General features: G+C 54.6%; 4 protein-coding genes across 4 annotated transcripts; 2 read left to right on the top strand and 2 right to left on the bottom strand.

Annotated features, from left to right (window-relative positions):
* The first annotated feature begins 244 nt into the window (after positions 1 to 244).
* LOC147086364 (GPI-specific phospholipase A2-like PGAP3) lies at positions 245 to 7,571 on the top strand. The gene is made up of 3 exons (XM_085978425.1): positions 245 to 401; positions 1,668 to 1,872; positions 6,621 to 7,571. Exons 1-3 carry the CDS (start codon positions 380 to 382, stop codon positions 6,682 to 6,684), a joined length of 291 nt encoding a protein of 96 aa, XP_085834551.1. The 5' UTR covers positions 245 to 379; the 3' UTR covers positions 6,685 to 7,571.
* A 385-nt stretch (positions 7,572 to 7,956) lies between these two features.
* pnmt (phenylethanolamine N-methyltransferase) lies at positions 7,957 to 15,734 on the bottom strand. Its single transcript, XM_085978424.1, has 3 exons — positions 14,565 to 15,734; positions 12,943 to 13,150; positions 7,957 to 10,209 (listed from the first exon to the last, which is right to left on the bottom strand). Exons 1-3 carry the CDS (start codon positions 14,716 to 14,718, stop codon positions 9,783 to 9,785), a joined length of 789 nt encoding a protein of 262 aa, XP_085834550.1. The 5' UTR covers positions 14,719 to 15,734; the 3' UTR covers positions 7,957 to 9,782.
* LOC147086362 (uncharacterized) lies at positions 15,726 to 18,175 on the bottom strand. The gene has a single exon (XM_085978423.1). The coding sequence runs from the start codon at positions 17,814 to 17,816 to the stop codon at positions 16,782 to 16,784; it is 1,035 nt and encodes a 344-aa protein (XP_085834549.1). The 5' UTR covers positions 17,817 to 18,175; the 3' UTR covers positions 15,726 to 16,781.
* A 7,218-nt stretch (positions 18,176 to 25,393) lies between these two features.
* Positions 25,394 to 27,184, top strand: LOC147086361 (telethonin-like). The gene is made up of 2 exons (XM_085978422.1): positions 25,394 to 25,602; positions 26,410 to 27,184. The coding sequence occupies exons 1-2, from the start codon at positions 25,484 to 25,486 to the stop codon at positions 26,819 to 26,821; spliced, it is 531 nt and encodes a 176-aa protein (XP_085834548.1). The 5' UTR covers positions 25,394 to 25,483; the 3' UTR covers positions 26,822 to 27,184.
* Positions 27,185 to 27,921: the final 737 nt, after the last annotated feature.

The following is a 27,921-nucleotide window of genomic DNA, read 5'->3' as shown; positions in this document are numbered from 1 at the left end:
CAACTGGCCTCTCCATCCCCTGCCCCCGCCCCCCGCAACTGGCCTCTCCATCCCCTGCCCCAACCCCCCGCAACTGGCCTCTCCATCCCCTGCCCCAACCCCCCGCAACTGGCCTCTCCATCCCCTGCCCCCGCCTTCCCCCCCCCCCCCCCCCCCCCCCCAGCAGTAGGAGCCTGATGCTGTTGGGATTGCTCTGTAGGACGTGCCTGGCACACACTAACTGCTGGGAGCTGCCTCACCTCTGGCCCTGTGTTTACTCTCCAGGACCCTGGGTCTGTATCAGCCATGGACGGCCAGTCTCTTCGGGGCGCTGCTCATCGTATTGTTCACGTGTCACATTTGGTACCTCACCTACGTGCATTTCGACTACGGGTACAACATGGCTGCCAATGTGTTGATTGGTGAGAGGCTCCAACTGAAGTCCAGTCTGTTCCTTACTTTGCTGAGAAAGTGTTTCAAGCATAAATGTTTCAGTACCTCCATGTTTAAATCTTGCCCAGACTGTGTGGCCACAAGACATTGTAGAGGGAGCTTTACTCTGTATCTAACCCGTGCTGTACCTGCCCCGGGAGTGTTTGATGGGACAGTGTAGACGGAGCTTTACTCTGTATCTAACCCGTGCTGTACCTGCCCTGGGAGTGTTTGATGGGACAGTGTAGAGGGAGCTTTACTCTGTATCTAACCCGTGCTGTACCTGCCCCGGGAGTGTTTGATGGGACAGTGTAGACGGAGCTTTACTCTGTATCAAACCCGTGCTGTACCTGCCCTGGGAGTGTTTGATGGGACAGTGTAGAGGGAGCTTTACTCTGTATCAAACCCGTGCTGTACCTGCCCTGGGAGTGTTTGATGGGACAGTGTAGAGGGAGCTTTACTCAGTATCTAACCCTGTGCTGTACCTGCCCTGGGAGTGTTTGATGGGACAGTGTAGAGGGAGCTTTACTCTGTATCTAACCCGTGCTGTACCTGCCCTGGGAGTGTTTGATGGGACAGTGTAGAGGGAGCTTTACTCTGTATCTAACCCTGTGCTGTACCTGCCCTGGGAGTGTTTGATGGGACAGTGTAGAGGGAGCTTTGCTCTGTATCTAACCCGTGCTGTACCTGCCCTGGGAGCGTTTGATGGGACAGTGTAGAGGGAGCTTTACTCTGTATCTAACCCGTGCTGTACCTGCCCTGGGAGTGTTTGATGGGACAGTGTAGAGGGAGCTTTACTCTGTATCTAACCCGTGCTGTACCTGCCCTGGGAGTGTTTGATGGGACAGTGTAGAGGGAGCTTTACTCTGTGATTGATTCCTGGGGCTGACCCCTCACATGGGTGAGAACGTTGCAGGATGAGTGAGAGTCTGAGGGAAGTTGCATTTAGGACTGAGAACAGGAGGAATTTCTTCACTCAGAGGGCGGTGAATCTTTGGAATTCTCTACCCCAGAGGGCTGTGGAGGCTCAGTCATTGAGTATATTCAAGAGTGAGATCGATAGATTTTTAGATTCATGGGGAATCAGGGGATATGGGGATCGTGCGGGAAGGTGGAGTTGAGGTCGAAGATCAGCCAGGACCTGATTGAATGGCGGAGCAGGCTCGAGGGGCCGAATGGCCGACTCCTGCTCCTAATTCTTCTGTTAAGATGCTGTGGGTCTAAAGCTGTGTCTGTTGCTGGGTCTGTGGTTCCAGGGTTGATTAACCTGCTGTGGTGGCTCGGATGGTGTCTGTGGAACCGCGCTCGCCTGCCCTACGTGTGGAAGTGTATGATTGTCGTGCTGCTGCTGCACGGGCTGGCTCTGCTCGAGCTACTGGACTTCCCTCCGGTGCTGTGGGTGTTCGATGCTCACGCAGTCTGGCATTTCAGCACCATCCCCATACCATTCCTCTTCTACAGGTCAGTGAGCGATGCGTTTTACTGTCCCTCTCTGGGCTCCCTCGGGGTCACAATCAAAGAACCACACAGCGCAGAAAGAGGCCATTCGGCCCATCGTGCCTGTGCCGGCTCTTTGAAAGAGCGCTCGGATTAGTCCCACTCACCCGGCTCTTTCCCCAGAGCCCTGCACATTTTCCCCTTCAAGTATTTATCCAATTTCCTTTTGAAAGTTATTGAATCTGCTTCCACCGCTCAGTCACTGCTGACGGCCCCTCGACCTGACCAACACTAAACCCCCGACCCGACCAACACTAAACCCCCGACCCTCGACCTGACCAACACTAAACCCCCGACCCTCGACCTGACCAACACTGAACCCTCGACCCTCGCCCTGACCAACACTAAACCCCCGACCCTCGACCTGACCAACACTGAACCCCCGACCCTCGGCCTGACCAACACTGAACCCTCGACCCTCGCCCTGACCAACACTAAACCCCCGACCCTCGACCTGACCAACACTAAACCCCCGACCCTCGACCCGACCAACACTAAACCCCCGACCCTCGACCTGACCAACACTAAACACCCGACCCTCGACCTGACCAACACTGAACCCTCGACCCTCGCCCTGACCAACACTAAACCCCCGACCCTCGACCTGACCAACACTGAACCCCCGACCCTCGACCTGACCAACACTAAACCCCCGACCCGACCAACACTGGACCCTTGACCCCGACCCTCGCACTGACCAACACTAAACCCTCGACCCTCAACCTGACCAACACTAAACCCCCGACCCTCGACCTGACCAACACTAAACCCCCGACCCTCAACCTGACCAACACTAAACCCTCGACCTGACCAACACTAAACCCCCGACCCTCGCACTGACCAACACTAAACCCCGACCCTCGCACTGACCAACACTAAACCCCGACCCTCGCACTGACCAACACTAAACCCCGACCCTCGCACTGACCAACACTAAACCCCGACCCTCGCACTGAACTCAAGAGAGAATTGGATATATTTCTGAAGATTAAGGGTTACGGAGAAAAGGCGGGGACGGGGTACTGAACTGGTAAGATCAGCTATGATCTCAGACGAAGATCAGCCATGATCTCATTGAATGGCGGAGCAGGCTCGAAGGGCCGAATGGCCTACTCCTGTTCCTATCTCTATGTATCTATGAACCCTAGACCCTCGCACTGACCAACACTGAACCCTCGACCTGACCAACACTGAACCCTCGACCCTCGCAGTGACCAACACTAAAACCTCGACTCTCGCACTGACCAACACTGAGCCCTCGACCCTCGACCTGACCAACACTGAACCCTCGACCCTCGCACTGACCAACACTGAACCCTCGACCTGACCAACACTGAACCCTCGACCCTCGCAGTGACCAACACTAAACCCTCGACCCTCGCAGTGACCAACACTAAACCCTCAACCCTCGCACTGACCAACACTGAACCCTCGACCCTCGCACTGACCAACACTGAACCCTCGACCCTCGCAGTGACCAACACTAAACCCTCGACCCTCGCAGTGACCAACATTGAACCCTCGACCCTCGCAGTGACCAACACTGAACCCTCGACCCTCGCACTGACCAACACTAAACCCCGACCCTCGCACTGACCAACACTAAACCCCGACCCTCGCACTGACCAACACTAAACCCCGACCCTCGCACTGAACCCTAGACCCTCGCACTGACCAACACTGAACCCTCGACCTGACCAACACTGAACCCTCGACCCTCGCAGTGACCAACACTAAAACCTCGACTCTCGCACTGACCAACACTGAACCCCCGACCCTCGCACTGACCAACACTAACCCCCGACCCTCGCACTGACCAACACTGAGCCCTCGACCCTCGACCTGACCAACACTGAACCCTCGACCCTCGCACTGACCAACACTGAACCCTCGACCTGACCAACACTGAACCCTCGACCCTCGCAGTGACCAACACTAAACCCTCGACCCTCGCAGTGACCAACACTAAACCCTCAACCCTCGCACTGACCAACACTGAACCCTCGACCCTCGCACTGACCAACACTAAACCCTCGACCCTCGCACTGACCAACACTGAATCATCGACCCTCGCACTGACCAACAGTGAACCCTCGACCCTCGCAGTGACCAACACTAAACCCTCGACCCTCGCAGTGACCAACATTGAACCCTCGACCCTCGCAGTGACCAACACTGAACCCTCGACCCTCGCACTGACCAACACTAAACCCCGGACCCTTCAGTCTCTGTGGGTTTCGTGCTGACACCGTGTTTCCGGCTCAGTCTGTTCAGAGCCAATCACATCCCTGCATTTAACTTGTAGGTGGTTAGTTGCTGAGAGGCCAGACCCCGTGCTTCAGACAGACGGTGTCTGGAGTGCGGGGGCTCTTCAGACAGACGGTGCCTGGAGTGCGGGGGGTTTCAGACAGACGGTGTCTGGAGTGCGGGGGGTCTTCAGACAGACGGTGTCTGGAGTGCGGGGGGTCTTCAGACAGACGGTGTCTGGAGTGCGGGGGGTTTCAGACAGACGGTGTCTGGAGTGCGAGGGGTTTCAGACAGACGGTGTCTGGAGTGTGGGGGGTTTCAGACAGACAGTGTCTGGAGTGTGGGGGGTTTCAGACAGACGGTGTCTGGAGTGCGGGGGGTTTCAGACAGACGGTGTCTGGAGTGCGGGGGGTTTCAGACAGACGGTGTCTGGAGTGCGAGGGGTTTCAGACAGACGGTGCCTGGAGTGTGGGGGGTCTTCAGACAGACGGTATCTGGAGTGCAGGGGGTCTTCAGACACGGTGTCTGGAGTGTGGGGGGTTTCAGACAGACGGTGTCTGGAGTGTGGGGGGTTTCAGACAGACGGTGTCTGGAGTGTGAGGGGTTTCAGACAGACGGTGCCTGGAGTGTGGGGGGTCTTCAGACAGACGGTGTCTGGAGTGCAGGGGGTCTTCAGACACGGTGTCTGGAGTGTGGGGGGTTTCAGACAGACGGTGTCTGGAGTGTGGGGGGTTTCAGACAGACGGTGTCTGGAGTGCGGGGGGTTTCAGACAGACGGTGTCTGGAGTGCGGGGGGTTTCAGACAGACGGTGTCTGGAGTGCGGGGGGTCTTCAGACAGACGGTGTCTGGAGTGTGGGGGGTCTTCAGACAGACGGTGTCTGGAGTGTGGGGGGTCTTCAGACAGACGGTGTCTGGAGTGTGGGGGGTCTTCAGACAGACGGTGTCTGGAGTGTGGGGGGTCTTCAGACAGACGGTGTCTGGAGTGTGGGGGGTCTTCAGACAGACAGTGTCTGGAGTGTTGGGGGTTTCAGACAGACGGTGTCTGGAGTGTGGGGGGTCTTCAGACAGACGGTGTCTGGAGTGTGGGGGGTCTTCAGACAGACGGTGTCTGGAGTGTGGGGGGTTTCAGACAGACGGTGTCTGGAGTGTGGGGGGTTTCAGACAGACGGTGTCGAGTGTGAGGGGTTTCAGACACGGTGTCTGGAGTGTGGGGGGTTTCAGACAGACGGTGTCTGGAGTGCGGGGGGTTTCAGACAGACGGTGTCTGGAGTGCGGGGGGTCTTCAGACAGACGGTGTCTGGAGTGTGGGGGGTCTTCAGACAGACGGTGTCTGGAGTGTGGGGGGTCTTCAGACAGACGGTGTCTGGAGTGTGGGGGGTCTTCAGACAGACGGTGTCTGGAGTGTGGGGGGTCTTCAGACAGACGGTGTCTGGAGTGTGGGGGGTCTTCAGACAGACAGTGTCTGGAGTGTTGGGGGTTTCAGACAGACGGTGTCTGGAGTGTGGGGGGTCTTCAGGCAGACGGTGTCTGGAGTGTGGGGGGTCTTCAGACAGACGGTGTCTGGAGTGTGGGGGGTTTCAGACAGACGGTGTCTGGAGTGTGGGGGGTTTCAGACAGACGGTGTCGAGTGTGAGGGGTTTCAGACACGGTGTCTGGAGTGTGGGGGGTTTCAGACAGACGGTGTCTGGAGTGTTGGGGGTTTCAGACACGGTGTCTGGAGTGTTGGGGGTTTCAGACACGGTGTGTGGGGAGTTTCAGACAGACGGTGTCTGGAGTGCGGGGGGTTTCAGACAGACAGTGTCTGGAGTGTGGGGTGTTTCAGACAGACGGTGTCTGGAGTGTGGGGGTCTTCAGACAGACAGTGTCTGGAGTGTGGGGTGTTTCAGACAGACGGTGTCTGGAGTGTGGGGGTCTTCAGACAGACGGTGTCTGGAGTGTGGGGGGTTTCAGACAGACAGTGTCTGGAGTGCGGGGGGTTTCAGACAGACGGTGTCTGGAGTGTGGGGGGTTTCAGACAGACGGTGTCTGGAGTGCGGGGGGTTTCGGACAGATGGTGTCTGGAGTGTGGGGGGTCTTCAGACAGACAGTGTCTGGAGTGTGGGGGGTTTCAGACAGACAGTGTCTGGAGTGTGGGGGGTTTCAGACAGACGGTGTCTGGAGTGTGGGGGTCTTCAGACAGACGGTGTCTGGAGTGTGGGGGGTTTCAGACAGACAGTGTCTGGAGTGTGGGGGGTCTTCAGACGCGGTGTCTGGAGTGTGGGGGGTTTCAGACAGACGGTGTCTGGAGTGCGGGGAGTTTCAGACAGACGGTGTTGGAGTGTGGGGGGGAGCTCTGAGCTGCTTAACGTGGGAATGTTCGGTTTTAAATGGAGGAGGATTCGGATGTTGTGCGACTGTCTGTTTCTCAGTGAGGAGTAGCTGGGACATTGGTGAGTTTAACACTTGCGCTCGCTCTCTCTCTCAGCTTTCTGGTCGATGACAGTCTGCACCTTCTCGCAGTGAAAGCAGAATACCGGAAGGAGGAATGAGCAGGTGCCGGTGAGCTGCAGTATGCAATGACGAGTGTGAATGTACGAGTTCCTGCAATCCTCGGCCCGCTCATCTTCGCACTTTCACATATTTACTTTGCACTTTTTTTGTACAATGATTTTTTTTCTAATTGTTATTTAATCCTGGACACAAGAAGCCTTTCTGTTAATGCAAAAACCTAGGATTTAATTCAGGGTCACCCACCCTGCCCCCACAGGCTTTCAATCAGAAACATTGATTTTCTGCAGTTTTCAGCGAGGAGTTGGATCCTCGCGGTGAAGCTTCTCACTGCGGTCAGCCAAGGTGAAAGGAAAAGGTTGCTGCAGTACCCAACTCTGCCACCGAGTGGCACAAGACACCAAGGAAGACTGACCACCAACATCAATAATCACCGTACAGCCCCCTGTGCTAATACTGGTACTGCTGGTCCTTGCTGGTCTCGATCTTTCTGGAAAACAAAATCCCTTTAACACCTGAGTTGCCTTTTGTGTTTATTTTCATTTTCACATGGCAGTTTCTGGAGGGCAAAACGGAGCCTTCCATACACGAGCTGGAGCGTGGGTCGGAGCCTTGTTCATCCTCGGCTCAGATTCAAAGCCAACCCAGAAAGTGCCGCTCGTCTGGCTACAAAACTGCTTATTACCGATTCTCTGGTCTCTGCTGCATTGTAATCTCCCCCAGCTCGAGCGGTGCCCCAACCCCCTCCCTCTCCTCCCCCCCATCTCATAATGTTGAGATTATGAATCAATAAAACTCTCTCCTGTTCATTGTGTTCCCCAGGCGCCCTGAACTGTCTGTGATTTGAGTGGTTAAATGCACCCACTGAATGTCAAAGGAATATTTTGAATAACTTCAAAAAAGAAATAAATTGCTGGATTTTTATAAATCTTATTTTAATTTATCATCGCTGAATCCTGGCACTCTCTCCCCAACAGCACTGTGGGAGTTCCTTCACCACACGGACTGCAGCGGTTCAAGAAGGCGGCTCACCACCACCTTCTCGAGGGCAACTAGGGACGGGCAATAAATGCTGGCCTTGCTCTGCGTTACCGTGTGTGTAAAGTTGGAGACATAATCAAGTTTTGAAGCGATAGTTGCTATTTGTTGAGATGTCTGAGTCTTGGAAACAAAATCTGTGAACCGACCTAATATTTTAACTTTGTTTATTGGTGATTTATATTGTAATCTATTTCATCTCATCTGTGTCTTTGCTTTCAAACAAAAATGAAGCGTCTGAAGCTTTAGAAATTAACAGAGGCAATCTTACACGCAAACAGGGCATCACACTCACGCCTAGAACATGTATCGAATCATTACACACACCTAGACCATGTATCAAATCATTACACACACCTAGAACATGTATCGAATCATTACACACACCTAGAACATGTATCGAATCATTACACACACCTAGAACATGTATCGAATCATTACACACACCTAGAACATGTATCGAATCATTACACACACCTAGAACATGTATCAAATCATTACACACCTAGAACATGTATTGAATCATTACACACACCTAGAACATGTATCAAATCATTACACACACCTAGAACATGTATCGAATCATTACACATACCTAGAACATGTATCAAATCATTACACACACCTAGAACATGTATCAAATCATTGCACACACCTGGAACATGTATTGAATCATTACACATGCCTAGACCATGTATCAAATCATTACACACACCTAGAACATGTATCGAATCATTGCATACCTAGAACATGTATCGAACCATTACACACGCCTGGAACATGTATATAATTATGCACATGTCTAACATATATCTAATTGCTAGGTACTAGTTCGGCCCCACAATTCGGTCCAATTCTGGGCACCACACTTTAGGAAGGATGTGAAGATTTTGGAGAGGGTGCAGAAAAGATTTACTAGAATGGTTCCAGGGAGGAGGGACTTCAGTTACGTGGATAGACTGGAGAAGCTGGGGTTGTTCTCCTTGGAGTAGAGACGGCTGAGAGGAGATTTGATAGAGGTGTTCAAAATCATGAGGGGTTTCGATAGAGTAGATGGAGAGAAACTGTTCCCATTGGCTGAAGGGTCGATAACGGGAGGACACAGATTTAAGGTGATTGGCAAAAGAACCAAAGGCGACATGAGGAAACAATTTTACGCAGCGAGTGGATAGGATCTGGAATGCACTGCCTGAAAGGATGGTGGAGGCAGACTCAATCACGGCTTTCAAAAGGGAATTGGATAAATACTTGAAGAAAAAAATTGCAGGGATCTGGGGAAAGAGCGGGACTAACTGGATTGCTCTTAGAGTCAGCACAGGCATGATGGGCTGAATGGCCTCCTGTGCTGTCCTATTCTGTGATTCTATACACATCATCATTATTCATATGCCAAGAACACATGTTGCATAGTGCCTGGCATACACACAAACACATCTACCTAATCATTACTCATGCCGATAGCATGGAGCTATTTCTAACACATGGTTACAACATGCATCTAAATGTTAGGTACACAGCTGGAGCACGTGTGATGATTATTGCGCGGTGTTAGTGAGTTGCCCTCTTGTGTTGCGGAGGTTTGGTTCGTGCTACAGTTGCTTCAGCTCCATCGTCCTGAACAATTTATCTCAAACAATGCATGGAATCGGACACGTTATTTATTGGTTTCTAGTTGTTTGTTCCTGGGAGTAGACGAGAATTTAACAAATTGAAAGAGCAAAAGCAGCTTGTGAGTCAGTCCACACTCGGAGTGACGCAGAGTAACTCACGGAGTGACGCGCAGTAACTCACGGGCAGTGACGCGCAGTATCTCACGGAGTGACGCACAGTCACTCACGGAGTGACGCATTGTCACGGGGTGACACAGAGTCACTCACGGAGTGACGCACAGTCACGGGGAGTGACGCACAGTCACTCACGGGGAGTGACGCAGAGTCACGGGGAGTGACGCACACACATTAACCTGTCACCGTGACCGTCTGACCCCAGGGTCATGCGGCCGTTTCCTCACGGCTCGCTGTGGGAGAGTCTCGAGCTGCTTTTACTTCATTTTTATGTAATGTTTGTGAAATCTCTCGCAGTAACGTTACAAAAACCCAGGTCAGATCTTTTGTGCTTGGAGATAGAAAACTCCACGAACGTCATCAACCCCGATTTTCAGTTCAGATGGCATGTTGTACGTTTTGAAGACACAGATTCTGTAGCCAGACTTGGTCACCGTCTCCTTCACGTAATCTTCATCGACAGGAACAACACTGAGTTTCACCTCGCCGGCCAAGTAATAAGATTCGTCCAATGCCCCAATCATCAGGAGGAAGCCACCCGGTTTCAGGAGCGAGGTGATGTTGCTCAGTGCCTTCTCCAGCGATTCTTTATCTGGGCAAACGGACTCCAGACAGAAAGTGGTGCTGATTGCATCGACGGGATCCAGCACCCGCGGGTGCAGTGGGTTTGGCTGCATGATGTCACAGTGACAGACATCTTTAATTGTCTCCCGCAGTCTCTGCTCCTTCTCTTCCCAGTGATCGCTGCACAGAAGAGCATCACCGTCACTGACCGATCCCATTACTGACCGACACCCCACTGACCCATGACTGACCATTCCCCCACTGACCCATGACTGACCAATCCCTCACTGACCCATGACTGACCGATCCCCACTGACCCATTACTGACCAATCCCTCACCGACCCATTACTGACCAATCCCTCACTGACCCATAACAGACCGACCCCCCACTGACCCATGACAGACCGATCGCCCACTGACCGATCGCCCACTGACCCATTACTGACCGGTCGCCCACTGACCCATTACTGACCGATCGCCCACTGACCCATTACTGACCGATCGCCCACTGACCCATTACTGACCGATCGCCCACTGATCCATTACTGACCCATTACTGACCGATCGCCCACTGACCCATGACTGACTGACCCCCCACTGACCCATTACTGACTGACCCCCCCACTAACCCATTCCCCACTGACCGATCCCCACTGACCCATTACTGACTGACCCCCCACTGACCCATTACTGACCAATCGCCCACTGACCCATTACTGACCGATCGCCCACTGACCCATGACTGACTGATCGCCCACTGACCCATTACTGACCGATCGCCCACTGACCCATGACTGACCGATCGCCCACTGACCCATGACTGACCGATCGCCCACTGACCCATGACTGACCGATCGCCCACTGACCCATGACTGACCGATCGCCCACTGACCCATGACTGACCGATCACCCACTGACCCATTACGGACCGATCCCCCACTGACCCATTATGGACCGATCCCCACTGACCTATTACTGACCATTCCCCCACTGACCCATTACTGACTGATCCCCACTGACCCATCTCCAAGTTTGCAGACAACACAAAGCTGGGTGGGCGTGTGCGCTGTGAGGAGGATGCCAAGAAACTCCAGGATGATTTGGACAGATTGGGCAGAAGCATAGCAGATGCAATATAACGTGGATAAATGCGAGGTTATCCACTTTGGTGTCAAAAACAGGAAGGCAGATTATTACCTGAACGGCAATAGATTGGGAGAAGGGGAAGTGCAATGAGACCTGGGTGTCCTTGTGCACCAGTCGCTGAAGGTAAGCATGCAGGTGCAGCAGACGGTTAAGAAGGCAAATGGTATGTTGGCCTTCGTAGCAAGGGGGTTTGAGTACAGGAATAAGGATGTCTTGCTGCAGTTGTACAGGGCCTTGGTGAGACCACATCTTGAGTATTGTGTGCAGTTTTGGTCGCCTTATCTGAGGAAGGATGTTCTTGCCATGGAGGGAGTTCAGCGAAGATTCACCAGGCTGATACCTGGGATGGCAGGAATGACGTAAGAGAAGAGATTGGGTCGATTGGGCTTATACTCGCTGGAGTTTAGAAGAATGAGAGGGGATCTCATTGAAACTTATAAAATTCTGACAGGACTGGACAGACTAGATGCAGGAAGGATGTTCACGATGGTCGGGGAGTCCAGAACCAGGGGTCACAGTCTAAGAATAAGGGGTAAGCCATTTAGGACAGAAATGAGGAGGAATTTCTTCACCCAGAGAGTGGTGAACCTGTGGAATTCTCTACCACAGAAGGCAGTAGAGGCCAATTCATTAAATATATTCAAGAAGGAGTTGGATATATTTCTTAAGGCTAAATAGATCAAGGGATATGGGGAGAAAGCAGGGACAGGGTACTGAATTTGGATGATCAGCCTTGATCTCATTAAATGGCGGAGCAGGCTCGAGGGGCCGAATGGCCTACTCCTGCTCCTATCTTCTATGTTTCTATGACCATTCCCCCACTGACCCATTACTGACCGATCCCCACTGACCCATTACTGACCGACCCCCCACTGACCGATTGCCCACTGACCCGTTACTGACCGACCCCCACTGACCCATTACTGACCGATCCCTCACTGACCCATTACTGACCGATCGCCCACTGACCCATTACTGACCGATCGCCCACTGACCCATTACTGACCGATCCCTCACTGACCCATTACTGACCGATCGGCCACTGACCCATTACTGACCGATCCCTCACTGACCCATTACTGACCGATCACCCACTGACCCATTACTGACCGATCCCTCACTGACCCGTTACTGACCGACCCCCCACTGACCCATTACTGACCGATCGCCCACTGACCCATTACTGACCGATCGCCCACTGACCCATTACTGACCGATCGCCCACTGACCGATCTCTCACTGACCCATTACTGACCGATCGCCCACTGACCCATTACTGACCAATCACCCACTGACCCATTACTGACCGATCGCCCACTGACCCATTACTGACCGATCGCCCACTGACCCATTACTGACCGATCGCCCACTGACCCATTACTGACCGATCCCCACTGACCCATTACTGACCGATCGCCCACTGACCCATTACTGACCGATCGCCCACTGACCCATTACTGACCGATCACCCACTGACCCATTACTGACCGATCGCCCACTGACCCATTACTGACCGATCGCCCACTGACCCATTACTGACCAATCCCCACTGACCCATTACTGACCGGTCGCCCACTGACCCATTACTGACCGATCGCCTACTGACCGATCGCCCACTGACCCATTACTGACCGATCGCCCACTGACCCATTACTGACTGATCGCCCACTGACCGATCTCTCACTGACCCATTACTGACCATTCCCTCGCACACTGACCTCTCCTGGGTAACGGCCCTGACCCTGAGGAACAACACACACACTTACCTCTTCCCCTCAAGGCCACACACGTACTTGACGTACGGGCTCCAGTTGAAGGCTCCGGCCTCTCCTCGTAGCCATTTCCGCAGCTCCTCTCGATTCACCTCCAAGTAATCCGACATCACAATCTTGTTGAAGAAGTCACAGGCACTGATGACCTGGTACAGAGTGGGGCCGGAGCCAATGTCAAGGAGGGTCTGACCACGGATTTCACCTGCAGTGTAGCACAAAGTCCAGTTTAAACACTGCACACACAGCCACAGGGAAATAAGAGGCAGAAATGAGACAGAGTCATAACTGTACCCTCACTGAGCGCCACCATGGTCTCGGTCTCGGTCCTGATCCGGATTAGGACAATTTGTCTTCACCCCAAACGCACACCACACCACTCCCTCATCAATCAGGCACTGATTGAACACTGTTTCGCAAACTGGGTCAGTCAGTATTTAGGATTCGGGGTCAGATATGGATAAAAAGGCAGGAAATAGAGTTGAACTAAAGATCGGCCATGATCTAATTGAATGGTGGAACAGGACTGAGAGGCTCAATGGCCTCCTCCTGTTCCTAATGTTTCTATTACTGAGCCTGCCAGTGACGGACAGCTCACCTTCACCCTGAGACCCTACTGACCGCCCCCATCCGCCCTATCAGGTCACTGTTCAGTACTGACCGCTCCCCCCGGTCACTCTACAATACTGACCCCCCCGTCACTCTACAATACTGACCCCCGGTCACTCTACAATACTGACCCCGCGGTCACTCTACAACACTGACCCCCGGTCACTCTACAATACTGACCCCGCGGTCACTCTACAATACTGACCCCCTGGTCACTCTACAATACTGAACCCCGGTCACTCTACAATACTGACCCCCGGTCACTCGACAATACTGACCCCCTGGTCACTCTACAATACTGACCCCCAGTCACTCTACAATACTGAACCCCGGTCACTCTACAATACTGACCCCCTGGTCACTCTACAATACTGAACCCCGGTCACTCTACAATACTGACCCCCAGTCACTCTACAATACTGACCCCCGGTCACTCTACAATACTGACCCCCGGTCACTCTACAATACTGAACCCCGGTCACTCTACAATACTGACCCCCGGTCACTCTACAATACTGACCCCGCGGTCACTCTACAATACTGACCCCCGGTCACTCTACAATACTGACCCCCTGGTCACTCTACAATACTGACCCCGCGGTCACTCTACAATACTGACCCCCGGTCACTCTACAATACTGACCCCCTGGTCACTCTACAATACTGACCCCGCGGTCACTCTACAATACTGACCCCCGGTCACTCTACAATACTGACCCCCTGGTCACTCTACAATACTGAACCCCAGTCACTCTACAACACTGACCCCCGGTCACTCTACAACACTGACCCCCCGGTCACTCTACAATACTGGCCCCCTGGTCACGCTACAATACTGACCCCCCAGTCACTCAACAATACTGGCCCCCTGGTCACTCTACAATACTGACCCCCCAGTCACTCTACAACACTGACCCCCGGTCACTCTACAATACTGACCCCCGGTCACTCTACCATACTGACCCCCGGTCACTCTACAATACTGACCCCCCCCCCCCCCAGTCACTGACCTGTTGAGAATGAGGATGCAAAGCAGCGGAGCTTCCATGGAACGACACAGTCCTCACTGTCGAAGTTGGCGCGAGGATGCGTGTAGTTATTCTGAAGATACGCCTGAGGGTTGAAGAGCTGGTACTTGTCACTGACCTCAGCAGCTCGTGACATCTTCAGTCCTGACGTGTAACAAGGTGCAGCTCGTGTGACTTTCACCAACACCCCTGCTGTGTGAATGATACAGGCCGTCACCGCTCAGAGTCAGGGCTCAGAGTCTCAGCCGTGTAACCGATCGTCACAGCTCAGAGTAACGGCAGTGTGACCAACCGTCACAGCTCAGAGTATCGGCAGTGTGACCGATCGTCACGGCTCAGAGTAACGGCTGTGTGACCGACCGTCACAGCTCAGAGTAACGGCAGTGTGACCGATCGTCACGGCTCAGAATCTCAGCAGTGTGACCAACCGTCACAGCTCAGAGTAACGGCAGTGTGACCGATCGTCACGGCTCAGAGTAACGGCTGTGTGACCGACCGTCACAGCTCTGAGCAACGGCAGTGTGACAGATCGTCACGGCTCAGAATCTCAGCAGTGTGACCGACCGTCACAACTCAGAGTAACGGCAGTGTGACCGATCGTCACGGCTCAGAATCTCAGCAGTGTGACCGACCGTCACAGCTCACAGTAACGGCAGTGTGACCGATTGTCACAGCTCAGAGTAACGGCAGTGTGACTGACCGTCACAGCTCACAGTAACGGCAGTGTGACCGATCATCACAGCTCAGAGTAACGGCAGTGTGACCGACTGTCACAGCTCAGAGTAACGGCTGTGTGACCGACCGTCACAGCTCAGAGTAACGGCAGTGTGACCGATCGTCACGGCTCAGAATCTCGGCAGTGTGACCGACCGTCACAGCTCAGTGACACGGCAGTGTGACCGATCGTTACGGCTCAGTGACACGGCAGTGTGACCAATCGTCACAGCTCAGAGTAACGGCAGTGTGACCGACCGTCACAGCTCAGAGTAACGGCAGTGTGACTGACCGTCACAGCTCAGAGTAACGGCAGTGTGACTGACCGTCACAGCTCACAGTAACGGCAGTGTGACCGATCATCACAGCTCAGAGTAACGGCAGTGTGACCGACCGTCACGGCTCAGTGACACGGCAGTGTGAGTAACACAGCTCAGAGTCTCGGCTTTTATACCGTGTGTTCAGATTGCAGCATTGGGGCAGATTTCTAAATGATTTAATTAGTGGGTTAAGGACTTTGGTAAACACAGTTATCAGTGATGGAGATCTTTAAAAACCTTCTGGATGGCCAGAAATTGATGTAATTTTACTTTAAAAGCTGCAGAGTTGGAGCAGGTGGCAGATCAGTGATTATCTGACAGGTTTGGGAGCTGCAGCAGATGAGATGTTGCAGCGATAGAGTAAGGTGGGGACATTCAGCCAGAGCAAGAAGATACAAACGGGAATCAGAAACTGCCCCTGGATCATCGAAAAATATCAAAAACAGAAACTGCTGCAAACCATCATCAGAAAAAGAAAAGAACAATTTATTGATGGTCCCACCCAGTCTGTCCCGGACACTGGCTGACCCAGAAACATTAACCACATGCCCACATTCTGCAGTCCCAACACACTGCCGATGCTGCCATTTTCTGTATTATTTAATATTTATATGGCAGTTATTTGTTTATCTCAAGTGCTAATTGAATCATTTTAAATTTAGTTTCTTCTTCCAATGAGTAAATTTATCCTATTAGGTCTATTTACTTATTTAAAGTTGATGGTTGCCTCACAGCGCCAGGGACCCGGGTTCAAATCCGGCCTCGGGTGACTGTCTGTGTGGAGTTTGCACATTCTCCCCGTGTTTGCGTGGGTTTCCTCCGGGTGCTCCGGTTTCCTCCCACAGTCCAAAGATGTGCGGGTTAGGTTGATTGGCCATGATTAAAAAAAAATTGGCCCTTAGTGTTAGGGGGGATTAAATACGTGGGGTTACGGGGTTACGGGGATAGGGCTTGGGTGGGATGGCTGTCAGTGTAGGGACCGGGTGCTAGGGTTTGGATGATCAGCCATGATCTCGTTGAATGGCGGAGCAGGCTCGAAGGGCCGAATGGCCTACTCCTGCTCCTAGTTTCTATGTTTCTCTGTTTATGTTTTGCCCTTACCTCATGCATGTTATTTCAAGTTAATTATCCCCTTAATCAACGACAATCAACGATAGAGTTAGCATCAGAATACATAAGAAATGAAACTCCGAGCTCCAGTTCCACGGGCTCTCTGGCTTCTCCCTCTGTACTGGCAATGACGTTTCCCTGTTTGTTCCTGCTCCTGCTCCTGCTCCAGTTCCTGCTCCTGCTCCTGCTCCAGCTCCTGCTCCTGCTCCAGCTCCTGCTCCTGCTCCAGTTCCTGCTCCTGCTCCTGCTCCTGCTCCTGCTCCAGTTCCTGCTCCTGCTCCTGCTCCTGCTCCTGCTCCAGTTCCTGCTCCTGCTCCTGTTCCAGCTCCTGCTCCTGCTCCTGCTCCAGCTCCTGCTCCTGCTCCTGCTCCAGTTCCTGCTCCTGCTCCAGTTCCTGCTCCTGCTCCTGTTCCTGCTCCTGTTCCAGCTCCTGCTCCTGCTCCAGTTCCTGCTCCAGTTCCTGCTCCTGCTCCAGCTCCTGCTCCTGCTCCTGCTCCTGCTCCAGCTCCTGCTCCTGCTCCTGCTCCAGTTCCTGCTCCTGCTCCTGCTCCTGCCCCAGTTGCTGCTCCTGCACCAGTTCGTGCTCCAGTTCCTGCTCCGTCTCCTGTTCCTGCTCCAGTTCCTGCTCCTGCTCCTGCTCCAGTTCCTGCTCCTGCTCCTGCTTCAGCTCCTGCTCCTGCTCCAGCTCCTGCTCCTGCTCCTGTTCCTGCTCCTGCTCCAGTTCCTGCTCCTGCTCCTGCTTCTGCTCCTGCTCCAGTTCCTGCTCCTGCTCCAGTTCCTGTTCCTGCTCCTGCTCCTGTTCCTGCTCCTGCTCCAGTTCCTGCTCCTGCTCCTGCTCCAGTTCCTGCTCCTGCTCCTGCTCCTGCTCCAGTTCCTGCTCCTGCTCCAGTTCCTGCTCCTGCTCCAGTTCCTGCTCCTGCTCCAGCTCCTGCTCCTGCTCCTGCTCTGAGTCTTGCTCCTGCTCCTGCTCCGGTTCCGGCTCGGCTCCTGCTCCTGATCTCATTGAAACAGACAAGATTCTGAGGGGGATTGACAGGGTAGATGCTGAGAGATTGTTTCCCCTGGCCGGGAGTCTAGAACCAGGGGGCATAGTCTCAGGATAAGGGGTCGGCCATTTAGGAATGAGATGAGGAGGAATTTCGTCACTCAGAGGGTGGTGAATGTTTGGAATTCTCTGCCCCAGAGGGCTGTGGATGCTCAGTCGTTGAGTATATTCAAGGCTGAGATCGATAGTTTTTTGGAGTCTAGGGAAATTAAGGGATATGGCGATAGTGCGGGAAGGTGGAGTTGAGGTAGAAGATCAGCCATGATCTTATTGAATGGCGGAGCAGGCTCGAGGGGCCGAATGGCAGCGCAGGCTCGAGGGGCTGAATGGCGGAGCAGGCTTGAGGGGCCGAATGGCGGAGCAGGTTCGAGGGGCCGAATGGCGGAGCAGGCTCGAGGGGCCGAATGGCGGAGCAGGTTCGAAGGGCTGAATGGCGGAGCAGGCTCGAGGGGCCGAATGGCGGAGCAGGTTCGAGGGGCCGAATGGCGGAGCAGGTTCGAGGGGCTGAATGGCGGAGCAGGTTCGAGGGGCCGAATGACGGAGCAGGCTCGAGGGGCCGAATGGCGGAGCAGGTTCGAGGGGCCGAATGGCGGAGCAGGCTCGAGGGGCCGAATGGCGGAGCAGGTTCGAGGGGCCGAATGGCGGAGCAGGCTCGAGGGGCTGAATGGCGGAGCAGGTTCGAGGGGTCGAATGGCGGAGCAGGCTCGAGGGGCCGAATGGTGGAGCAGGTTCGAGGGGCTGAATGGCCGACTCCTTCTCCTAGTTCTTATCTTTTTGTAAACTGCGTCACCATAACGTGCTCACTAGCGGTGGGGTGATTTCTCTTTTGTATTTGACCCTCAGTTAAATTCGTTAGGACCTCCTGCCCGTCTGCACCTCCTCCCCATGCACCAAATTCCTATTTTAAAGTCTTCACTCTGTTCGCAGGTCAGGCAGCTCTGTCAGAATGATGTATCCCGGGTCAGAGTGTATTGCGGGGTCAGAGTATATCCTGGGGGTCAGAGTGTATCCCGGGTCAGAGTGTCTCACCTCCTGACTCCCCAAAGCCTTTCCACCATCTACAAGGCACAAGTCAAGAGTGTGATGGAATACTCTCCACTTGCCTGGATGAGTGCAGCTCCAACAACACTCAAGAAGCTCGACACCATCCAGGACAAAGCAGCCCGCTTGATTGGCACCCCATCCACCACCTTAAACATTCACTCCCTCCACCACCGGCGCACCGTGGCTGCAGTGTGTACCATTTACAAGTTGCACTGCAGCAACTCACCAAGACTTCTTCGGCAACACCTCCCAAACCCGCGACCTCTTAGAAGAACCTAGAAGGACAACATCAGCAAGCGCATGGGAACACCACCACCTCCAAGTTCCCCTCCATCACAGAAGCCAGTCTTCAGCCAATTCGATTCACTCCACGTGATATCAAGAAACGGCTAAGCACACTGGATAGAGCAAATGCTATGAGTCCTGACAACATCCCAGCTATCGCGCTGAAGACTTGTGCCCCAGAACTAGTCGTGCCTCTAGCCAAGCTGTTCCAGTACAGCTACAACACTGGCATCTATCTGACAATGTGGAAAACTGCCCAGGTATGTCCTGTCCACAAAAAGCTGAACAAATCCAACCCAGTCAATTACCGCCCCATCAGTCTACTCTCAATCATCAGCAAAGTGATGGAAGGTGTCGTTGACAGAGCTATCAAGCGGCACTTACGTGAGTGAGCAAGCTTCTCACCGATGCTCAGTTTGGGATCCACGAGGACCACTCGGGTCCCGACCTCATTACAGCCTTGGTCCAACTATGGACAAAAGAGCTGAATTCCAGAGGTGAGGTGAGAGTGACTGTCCGTGACATCAAGGCAGCATTTAACCGAGTGTGGCATCAAGGAGCCCTAGTAAAACTGAAGTCAATGGGAATCGGGGGAAAACTCTCCACTGGCTGGAATCATACCTAGCACAAAGGAAGATGGTTGTGGTGATTGAAGGTCAATCATCACAGCCCCAGGACATCGCTGCAGGAGTTCCTCAGGGCAGTGTCCTAGGCCCAACCATCTTCAGCTGCTTCATCAATGACCTTCCCTCCAACATAAGGTCAGAAATGGCGATGTTCGCTGATGACTGCACAGTGTTCAGTGTCATTCACAACTCCTCAGATAATGAAGCAGTCCATGCCCGCATGCAACAAGACCTGGACGACATTCAGGGTTGGGCTGATAAGTGGCAGGTAACATTCGCACCACACAAGTGCCAGGCAATGACTATCGCCAACAAGCGAGAGTCTAACCACCGCCCCTTGACATTCAACAGCATTACCATCGCCGAATCCCCCACCATCAACATCCTGGGGGTCACCATTGACCAGAAACTTAACTGGACCAGCCACATAAATACTGTGGCAACAAGAGCAGGTCAGAGGCTAGGTATTCTGCGGTGAGTGTCTCCACGACCTCTTCCACCTAGAAGGACAAGGGCAGCAGACGCATGGGAACACCACCACCTCCAAGTCCTCCTCCAAGTCATACATCATCCTGACTTAGAAATATATCGTCGTTCCTTCATCGTCACTGGGTCAAAATCCTGGAACTCCCTCCCTAACCGCACTGTGGGAGCACCTTCACCACACGGACTGCAGCTGTTGAAGAAGGCGGCTCACCACCACCTTCTCGAGGGCAACTAGGGATGGGCAATAAATGCTGGCCTTGCCAGCGACGCCCACATCCCATAAACAAATTTAAAATCAATCCCGGGTCAGCGTGTATCCCAGGGTCAGAGTGGATCGCCGGGGTCAGAGGGTATCCCGGGGTCAGAGGGTGTCCAGGGTCAGAGTGTATCTCGGGTCGGAGTGTATATCAGGTCGGAGTGTATCCCGGGTCAGAGTGTATCCCAGGGTCAGAGTGGATCGCGGATCAGAGGGTACCCCGGGTCAGAGGGTGTCCATGGGTCAGAGTGTATCCAGGGTCAGAGTGTATCTTGGGTCGGAGTGTATCCTGGGGTCAGAGGGTATCCCGGGGTTAAAGTTCGGGCAATAGCTTCAGTCTAAGCTGTGGTTTGGGATGTGGAGCTGGTGAATTGTTGCCGTGTTTAAGCCCTGACAGTGCGTGCTGATCCTACACCTCCTGCATAGGGCTGCCTTTGGGGGAGATCGTATCAGCTCCAGTTATCAATTTAACACAACAATAAGTTGAAGTGGATTTCAACAACTCTCTGTGATTATATTATAAAGGTTTGATAAAGAGAAGAGGCACTGAGCAGGTGAGGGGAGCGATTCAGAATCTGGTAACATGGTTACATGACCTGGTCAACACATTTCCTGCACTCACACATCTCAATCTAACTGGCCTTACAAGGAACAGATGCAAACCAGAGCTGGGAAATAATACCGTTATCGATTTTAATAGATAAGAACATTGTCACAAGCTGAATTGTGCTGCTTGAAATAGAAAGTGGAGTGTGTCTCATTGCTGAGGGACATTGCCCAGGTAGGGTTAATTGGACGCTAACAGTCCTAATGTGATTGAAGAGGCTCCTGACAGAACGCAGGCCCAACACATTCTGCACATTTCACCTTTATTAGATTTGCTACAGAAAGCATCTTCTTGATAAAACTTGTGTTTGGTGAACATGGAAAAACTGTTTGCTCGCTCCCGAAACTCTTTGGAGTTTAGAAGACTGAGAGGTGATCTTATTGAAACATATAAGATTTTGAGGGGGTTGGATAGGGTAGATGCTGAGAGGATGTTTCCCCTCGTGGGGGAATCTAGAACGAGGGAACACAGTTTCAGGATAAGGGGTCGCCCACTTAAGACTGATAGGAGGAGGAATTTCTTCTCTCAGAGGGTCGTGAACCTTTGGACTACTCTACCCCAGAGAGCTGTCGAGGGGACTGTCCCACACAGTGTCAGTACTGCGCTCCCTCAGTACCTCGGTACCGCGCTCCCTCTGTACCGTGCTCCCTCGGTACTGCGCTCCCTCAGTACCTCGGTACTGCGCTCCCTCTGTACCGCGCTCCCTCAGTACCTCGGTACCGTGCTCCCTCGGTACTGCGCTCCCTCGGTACCGCGCTCCCTCAGTACCTCGGTACCACGCTCCCTCTGTACTGTGCTCCCTCGGTACTGCGCTCCCTCGGTACCGTGCTCCCTCAGTACCGCGCTCCCTCAGTACTGTGCTCCCTCAGTACCGCGCTCCCTCAGTACTGTGCTCCCTCAGTACCTCGGTACCGCGCTCCCTCTGTACCGTGCTCCCTCGGTACTGCGCTCCCTCGGTACCGCGCTCCCTCGGTACTGTGCTCCCTCAGTACCGCGCTCCCTCAGTACTGTGCTCCCTCAGTACCGTGCTCCCTCAGTACCGCGCTCCCTCAGTACCGCGCTCCCTCAGTACCTCGGTACCCGCGCTCCCTCAGTACCGCGCTCCCTCAGTACCTCGGTATCGCGCTCCCTCAGTACCGCGCTCCCTCAGAACCTCGGTACCGCGCTCCCTCAGTACCGTGCTCCCTCGGTACCGCGCTCCCTCGGTACTGTGCTCCCTCAGTACCGCGCTCCCTCAGTACCGCGCTCCCTCAGTACCGCGCTCCCTCGGTACCGTGCTCCCTCAGTACCGCGCTCCCTCAGTACTGTGCTTCGTTAGTACCGCGCTCCCTCAGTACCGCGCTCCCTCAGTACCTCGGTACCGCGCTCCCTCTGTACCGCGCTCCCTCAGTACCGCGCTCCCTCTGTACCGTGCTCCCTCGGTACTGCGCTCCTTCGGTACTGTGCTCCCTCAGTAACGCGCTCCCTCAGTACCGCGCTCCCTTGGTACCGCGCTCCCTCAGTACTGTGCTCCCTCTGTACCGTGCTCCCTCTGTACCGCGCTCCCTCAGTACCTCGGTACCCGCGCTTCCTCTGCACCGCGCTCCCTCAGTACCTCAGTACCGCGCTCCCTCAGTACCGCGCTCCCTCAGTACCTCAGTACTGCGCTCCCTCAGTACCTCGGTACCCGCGCTCCCTCTGTACCGTGCTCCCTCGGTACTGCGCTCCCTCGGTACTGCGCTCCCTCGGTACCCGCGCTCCCTCAGTACCGCGCTCCCTCTGTACCTCGGTACTGCGCTCCCTCTGTACCGTGCTCCCTCGGTACTGCACTCCCTCGGTACTGCGCTCCCTCGGTACCGCGCTCCCTCGGTACCACGCTCCCTCAGTACCGCGCTCCCTCAGTACCGCGCTCCCTCTGTACCGTGCTCCCTCGGTACTGCGCTCCCTCGGTACTGCGCTCCCTCAGTACCGCGCTCCCTCAGTACCGCACTCCCTCGGTACCCGCGCTCCCTCGGTACCCGCACTCCCTCAGTACCATGCTCCCTCGGTACTGCGCTCCCTCGGTACTGTGCTCCCTCGGTACCGCACTCCCTCAGTACCTCGGTACCTGCGCTCCCTCTGTACCGTGCTCCCTCGGTACTGCGCTCCCTCGGTACTGCGCTCCCTCAGTACCGCGCTCCCTCGGTACCGCGCTCCCTCGGTACCGCGCTCCCTCGGTACCGCGCTCCCTCGGTACCGCGCTCCCTCGGTACTGCGCTCCCTCAGTACCGCGCTCCCTCAGTACCGCGCTCCCTCAGTACCTCGGTACCCGCGCTCCCTCTGTACCTCGGTACCCGCGCTCCCTCTGTACCGTGCTCCCTCGGTACTGCGCTCCCTCGGGACTGCGCTCCCTCGGTACCCGCGCTCCCTCGGTACCGCGCTCCCTCGGTACCGCGCTCCCTCTGTACCGCGCTCCCTCGGTACCGCGCTCCCTCGGTACCGCGCTCCCTCGGTACCGCGCTCCCTCGGTACCGCGCTCCCTCGGGACCGCGCTCCCTCGGTACCGTGCTCCCTCAGTACCACGCTCCCTCGGTACTGCGCTCCCTCGGTACTGCGCTCCCTCGGTACCGCGCTCCCTCAGTACCTTGGTACCCGCGCTCCCTCTGTACCGTGCTCCCTCGGTACTACTGCGCTCCCTCGGTACTGCGCTCCCTCAGTACCGCGCTCCCTCGGTACCGCGCTCCCTCGGTACCAGCGCTCCCTCGGTACCGCGCTCCCTCGGTACCACGCTCCCTCAGTACCGCGCTCCCTCAGTACCGCGCTCCCTCGGTACCGCGCTCCCTCAGTACCGCGCTCCCTCGGCACTGTGCTCCCTCAGTACCGCGCTCCCTCAGTACCATGCTCCCTCGGTACCGCGCTCCCTCGGTACCGCGCTCCCTCGGTACCACGCTCCCTCGGTACTGTGCTCCCTCGGTACCCGCGCTCCCTCGGGACCGCGCTCCCTCGGTACCGTGCTCCCTCGGTACCACGCTCCCTCGGTACTGCGCTCCCTCGGTACTGCGCTCCCTCGGTACCCGCGCTCCCTCAGTACCTTGGTACCGCGCTCCCTCTGTACCGTGCTCCCTCGGTACTGCGCTCCCTCGGTACTGCGCTCCCTCAGTACCGCGCTCCCTCGGTACCGCGCTCCCTCGGTACCGCGCTCCCTCGGTACCACGCTCCCTCGGCACCACGCTCCCTCAGTACCGCGCTCCCTCGGTACCGCGCTCCCTCGGTACTGCGCTCCCTCAGTACCGTGCTCCCTCGGCACTGTGCTCCCTCAGTACCGCGCTCCCTCAGTACCGTGCTCCCTCGGTACCCGCGCTCCCTCGGTACCGCGCTCCCTCGGTACCGCGCTCCCTCAGTACCGCGCTCCCTCAGTACCGCGCTCCGTCGGTACCCGCGCTCCCTCGGTACTGCGCTCCCTCAGTACCACGCTCCCTCGGTACTGTGCTCCCTCAGTACCGCGCTCCCTCAGTACCGTGCTCCCTCGGTACCGCGCTCCCTCGGTACCGCGCTCCCTCAGTACCGTGCAGTGGCAGCATGGATATGAAATTGACTGCGAGACTGGTTAGGCCCTAGGCTGGAGTATTGAGTCCAATTCTGGGCACCACACTTTAGGAAGGATGTCAAGGCCTTGGAGAAGGTGCAGAGGAGATTTACTGGAATGGTGCCAGGGATGAGGGACTTCAGTTAATGTGGAGAGACTGGAGAAGCTGAGATTGTTCTCCTTAGAGCAGAAAAGGTTAAGGGGAAATTTGATAAAGGTGCTCAAAATCATAAAGGGTCTTGATGGAGTAAATAAGGAGAAACTGTTTCCACTGGCAGGAGGGTCGGTAACCAGAGGACACAGATTTAAGGTGATTGGCAAAAGAACCAGAGGCGACATGAGGAAACATTATTTACGCAGCGAGTTGTGGTGATTGGAATGCGCTGCCTGAAAGGGAAAAAATGTGCAGGGCTGTGGGGAAAGAGCAGGGGGGAGTGGGACTAATTGGAGAGCTCGTTCAAAGAGCCGGCACAGGCATGATGTGCCGAATGGCCTCCTTCTGTGCTGTAAGATTCTATGATTCCAGTGGCTTGGACCATCCGCTCAGTGTAGCCTCCACCGAGCCAGTTTACCGAAGGGTTTGCTGCCATTCCCAGGCTCAGTATAACTCGGATCCACGGTCACTAATCCCTGGCTCCGGATTAAGTCAGAACTAATCCCGGAATTCCTGCCGGACCCTGGACAGTGCGAGTTGTGAGTGTAGATTTAGATGGTGATAACACTGCCCTAAAATAGAGCCGGAGGGTTATATAAAGCCCCGGGCACTCCCGGCCAACACACACTGAAAGCTGAAACCGCTCCCAGCACAGACTCACCGTCTGATCCCCAGCACTGCACACACTGCTCGCCAGATTACACCCCGGGATGAAGCTGTCACCCGCCGCCACTCTCAGCTCCTCGGTGAACGAGGAGAACAGCCGGAGGAGAGAGTTTTACTCGGCACAATGGGAGGATCAGATCATGAGAACTCGGCCTCAGGAACAGTGAGTTTACACTGAAACTGCGCCGGTCCAGCACTCACTCAGTGCTGCCGAGAGGGAACGACCAGTGGGCAGGTCAGGGCAAGGTGGCGCTGGGAAAGAGAGAATAACAGGGAGCAAAACAAGAGGGACTCGGGAACAGAGAGCAGAGAGAGTCCCAGCGAGAGTCAGAGAGAATGTCCCAGAGTCACACACAGAGTCCCAGAGAGAGTCGGAGAGTCCCAGAGAGAGAGTCAGAGAGACTGTCCCAGAGAGAGTCACACAGAGAATCTGAGAGAGAGTCCCAGAGTCAGAGAGACTGTCCCAGAGAGAGTCACACAGAGAATCTGAGAGAGAGTCAGAGAGACTGTCCCAGAGAGAGTCACACAGAGAATCTGAGAGAGTCCCAGAGAGAGTCAGAGAGACTGTCCCAGAGAGAGTCACAGAGAATCTGAGAGAGTCCCAGAGAGAGAACCAGAGAGAGAGTCCCAGAGTCGGAGAGTCCCAGAGTTAGAGAGTCCCAGAGAGAGAACCAGAGAGAGTTCCAGAGTCGGAGAGTCACAGAGAGAGTCAGAGAGTCACAGAGAATCTGAGAGAGAGTCAGAGAGACTGTCCCAGAGAGAGTCACAGAGAATCTGAGAGAGTCCCAGAGAGAGTCACACAGAGAATCTGAGAGAGAGTCACAGAGTCAGAGAGACTGTCCCAGAGAGAGTCACACAGAGAATCTGAGAGAGAGTCACAGAGTCAGAGAGAGGGGATTGTTAATGAGGTGTTCGTGAGGATCCCCGTAAACCTTGGATCTGCTAATCTGCCTCTGTCTTTGAGTCGCAGGTGCACTTTAAGCGAGGTGAATGGTGCCCGGAAGGAGAGTTACGACAGGAAGTATCAGGTGACCTACCTGGTGCAGCGAAGCCCGAACAACATCATGAGGATGGGCCGCCTGGGCGAGAGACTAACTGAGTACTGCCTGCCGTATCGCAACGTGCTGCCCCTCCCCATCTTCACACCCGCCCACATCAGCGCTAAAGTGGAGCGGGCAATGACTCCGCCAGAACTGAGCGGGATCATAGAGTTCGAGCAGGCTCTGGGCTCGGGCGGCACCTGTCAGGACAAGAGAGACATCTCAGAGATCACCAGAGAACTTCCTCCCGTCATACAGCCTGTCAGACTGGACGGCAAGAAGCCAGACCTGGTTCAAAGATCCTTGTCGCGGTCCATGTCCCACGAGGCTCAGAGGGGCTGAGGGTGACAGGACAGCACTGGGGGGGTTGTGGTGTTAGCGTGTGCCACTGGATGATGGTTTGTTGCAGTGTACGGGTTAGTGAGGGTGTGACAGTACTAATGTAGGGCTTGATGCACTCACTGTGTCACTGGGCGACGGCTGGGTAAGGGTTAGAAAGCTGTGAGACAGGATTGCGAGAGAGAAATAAAGAGGGATGCGGAGGAACCACAGGATGTGAGGGGGTAATGGATGTGCCAAGGTGAACAGTTATTGATGTCTTATATCTTCTAATATTAAGTGAATTAGTGGATCTTTCATTTCAGAGGTTTTATTTTAAAATATGCCAGATTTGTGATGTTGAAATAAAGTCCGACAGGATTCTGACTGATTTGCTGAAGTTCTCACACCTGCCCATCACCTGGTAACACTCGGCTGGGGATTGGCATCACCACAGGCAGCAGCACTGTGGCTGGTACAGTCTGTGTGGTAAACCACAGCGCATCATCCTCCTCCAAAGCCTCTCTTCCGCCGTCCAGCTGGGTGGGACTGCACTCGCCTGGTTCCATTCTTATCTATCTAATCGTAGCCAGAGAATCACCTGCAACGGCTTCTCTTCTCGCTCTCGCATCGTTACCTCTGGTGTCCCCCAAGGATCTATCCTTGGCCCCTCCTATTTCTCATCTACATGTTGCCCCTTGGTGACATCACCTGAAAACACAGCATCAGTTTCCACATGTACGCATGTCGACACCTGGCTCTACCTCACCACCTCCTCTCTCGACCCCTTCCATTGTCACGATGTTTGTCCAACATGAGTAGATATTTCCTCCAATTAAATGTAGGGAAGACCCATTGTCTTCGGTCCCTGCCAGTGTTCCCGCTAAGCCACGCGGCCGCTCAGCTGTCTGGAGGTCCCGCGCGGCCGGGACCGGCTTTTCCAATGGGAGATTTTGCGTTTGCGTGATATTTTGAATGGGCCGCACAGCCCATTAAAGGGACTCTGCACCCCAAAAAAAATTAGGAGGAACATTGGCCCCGTCACAAACTCCGTTCACCAGCCACCGACTCCATCCCTCCCCCTGGCAACTGTCTGAGGCTGAACCAGACTGTTCGCAACCTTG

Source organism: Somniosus microcephalus, unplaced genomic scaffold, assembly GCF_052327205.1.
Source record: "Somniosus microcephalus isolate GS21.2 unplaced genomic scaffold, FLI_Smic_1.0 unresolved_chr7, whole genome shotgun sequence".
Taxonomy (NCBI): Eukaryota; Metazoa; Chordata; class Chondrichthyes; order Squaliformes; family Somniosidae; genus Somniosus; species Somniosus microcephalus.
Note: the sequence above shows the minus strand (reverse complement) of the source record. Positions and strands in the feature narration are given on the sequence as shown.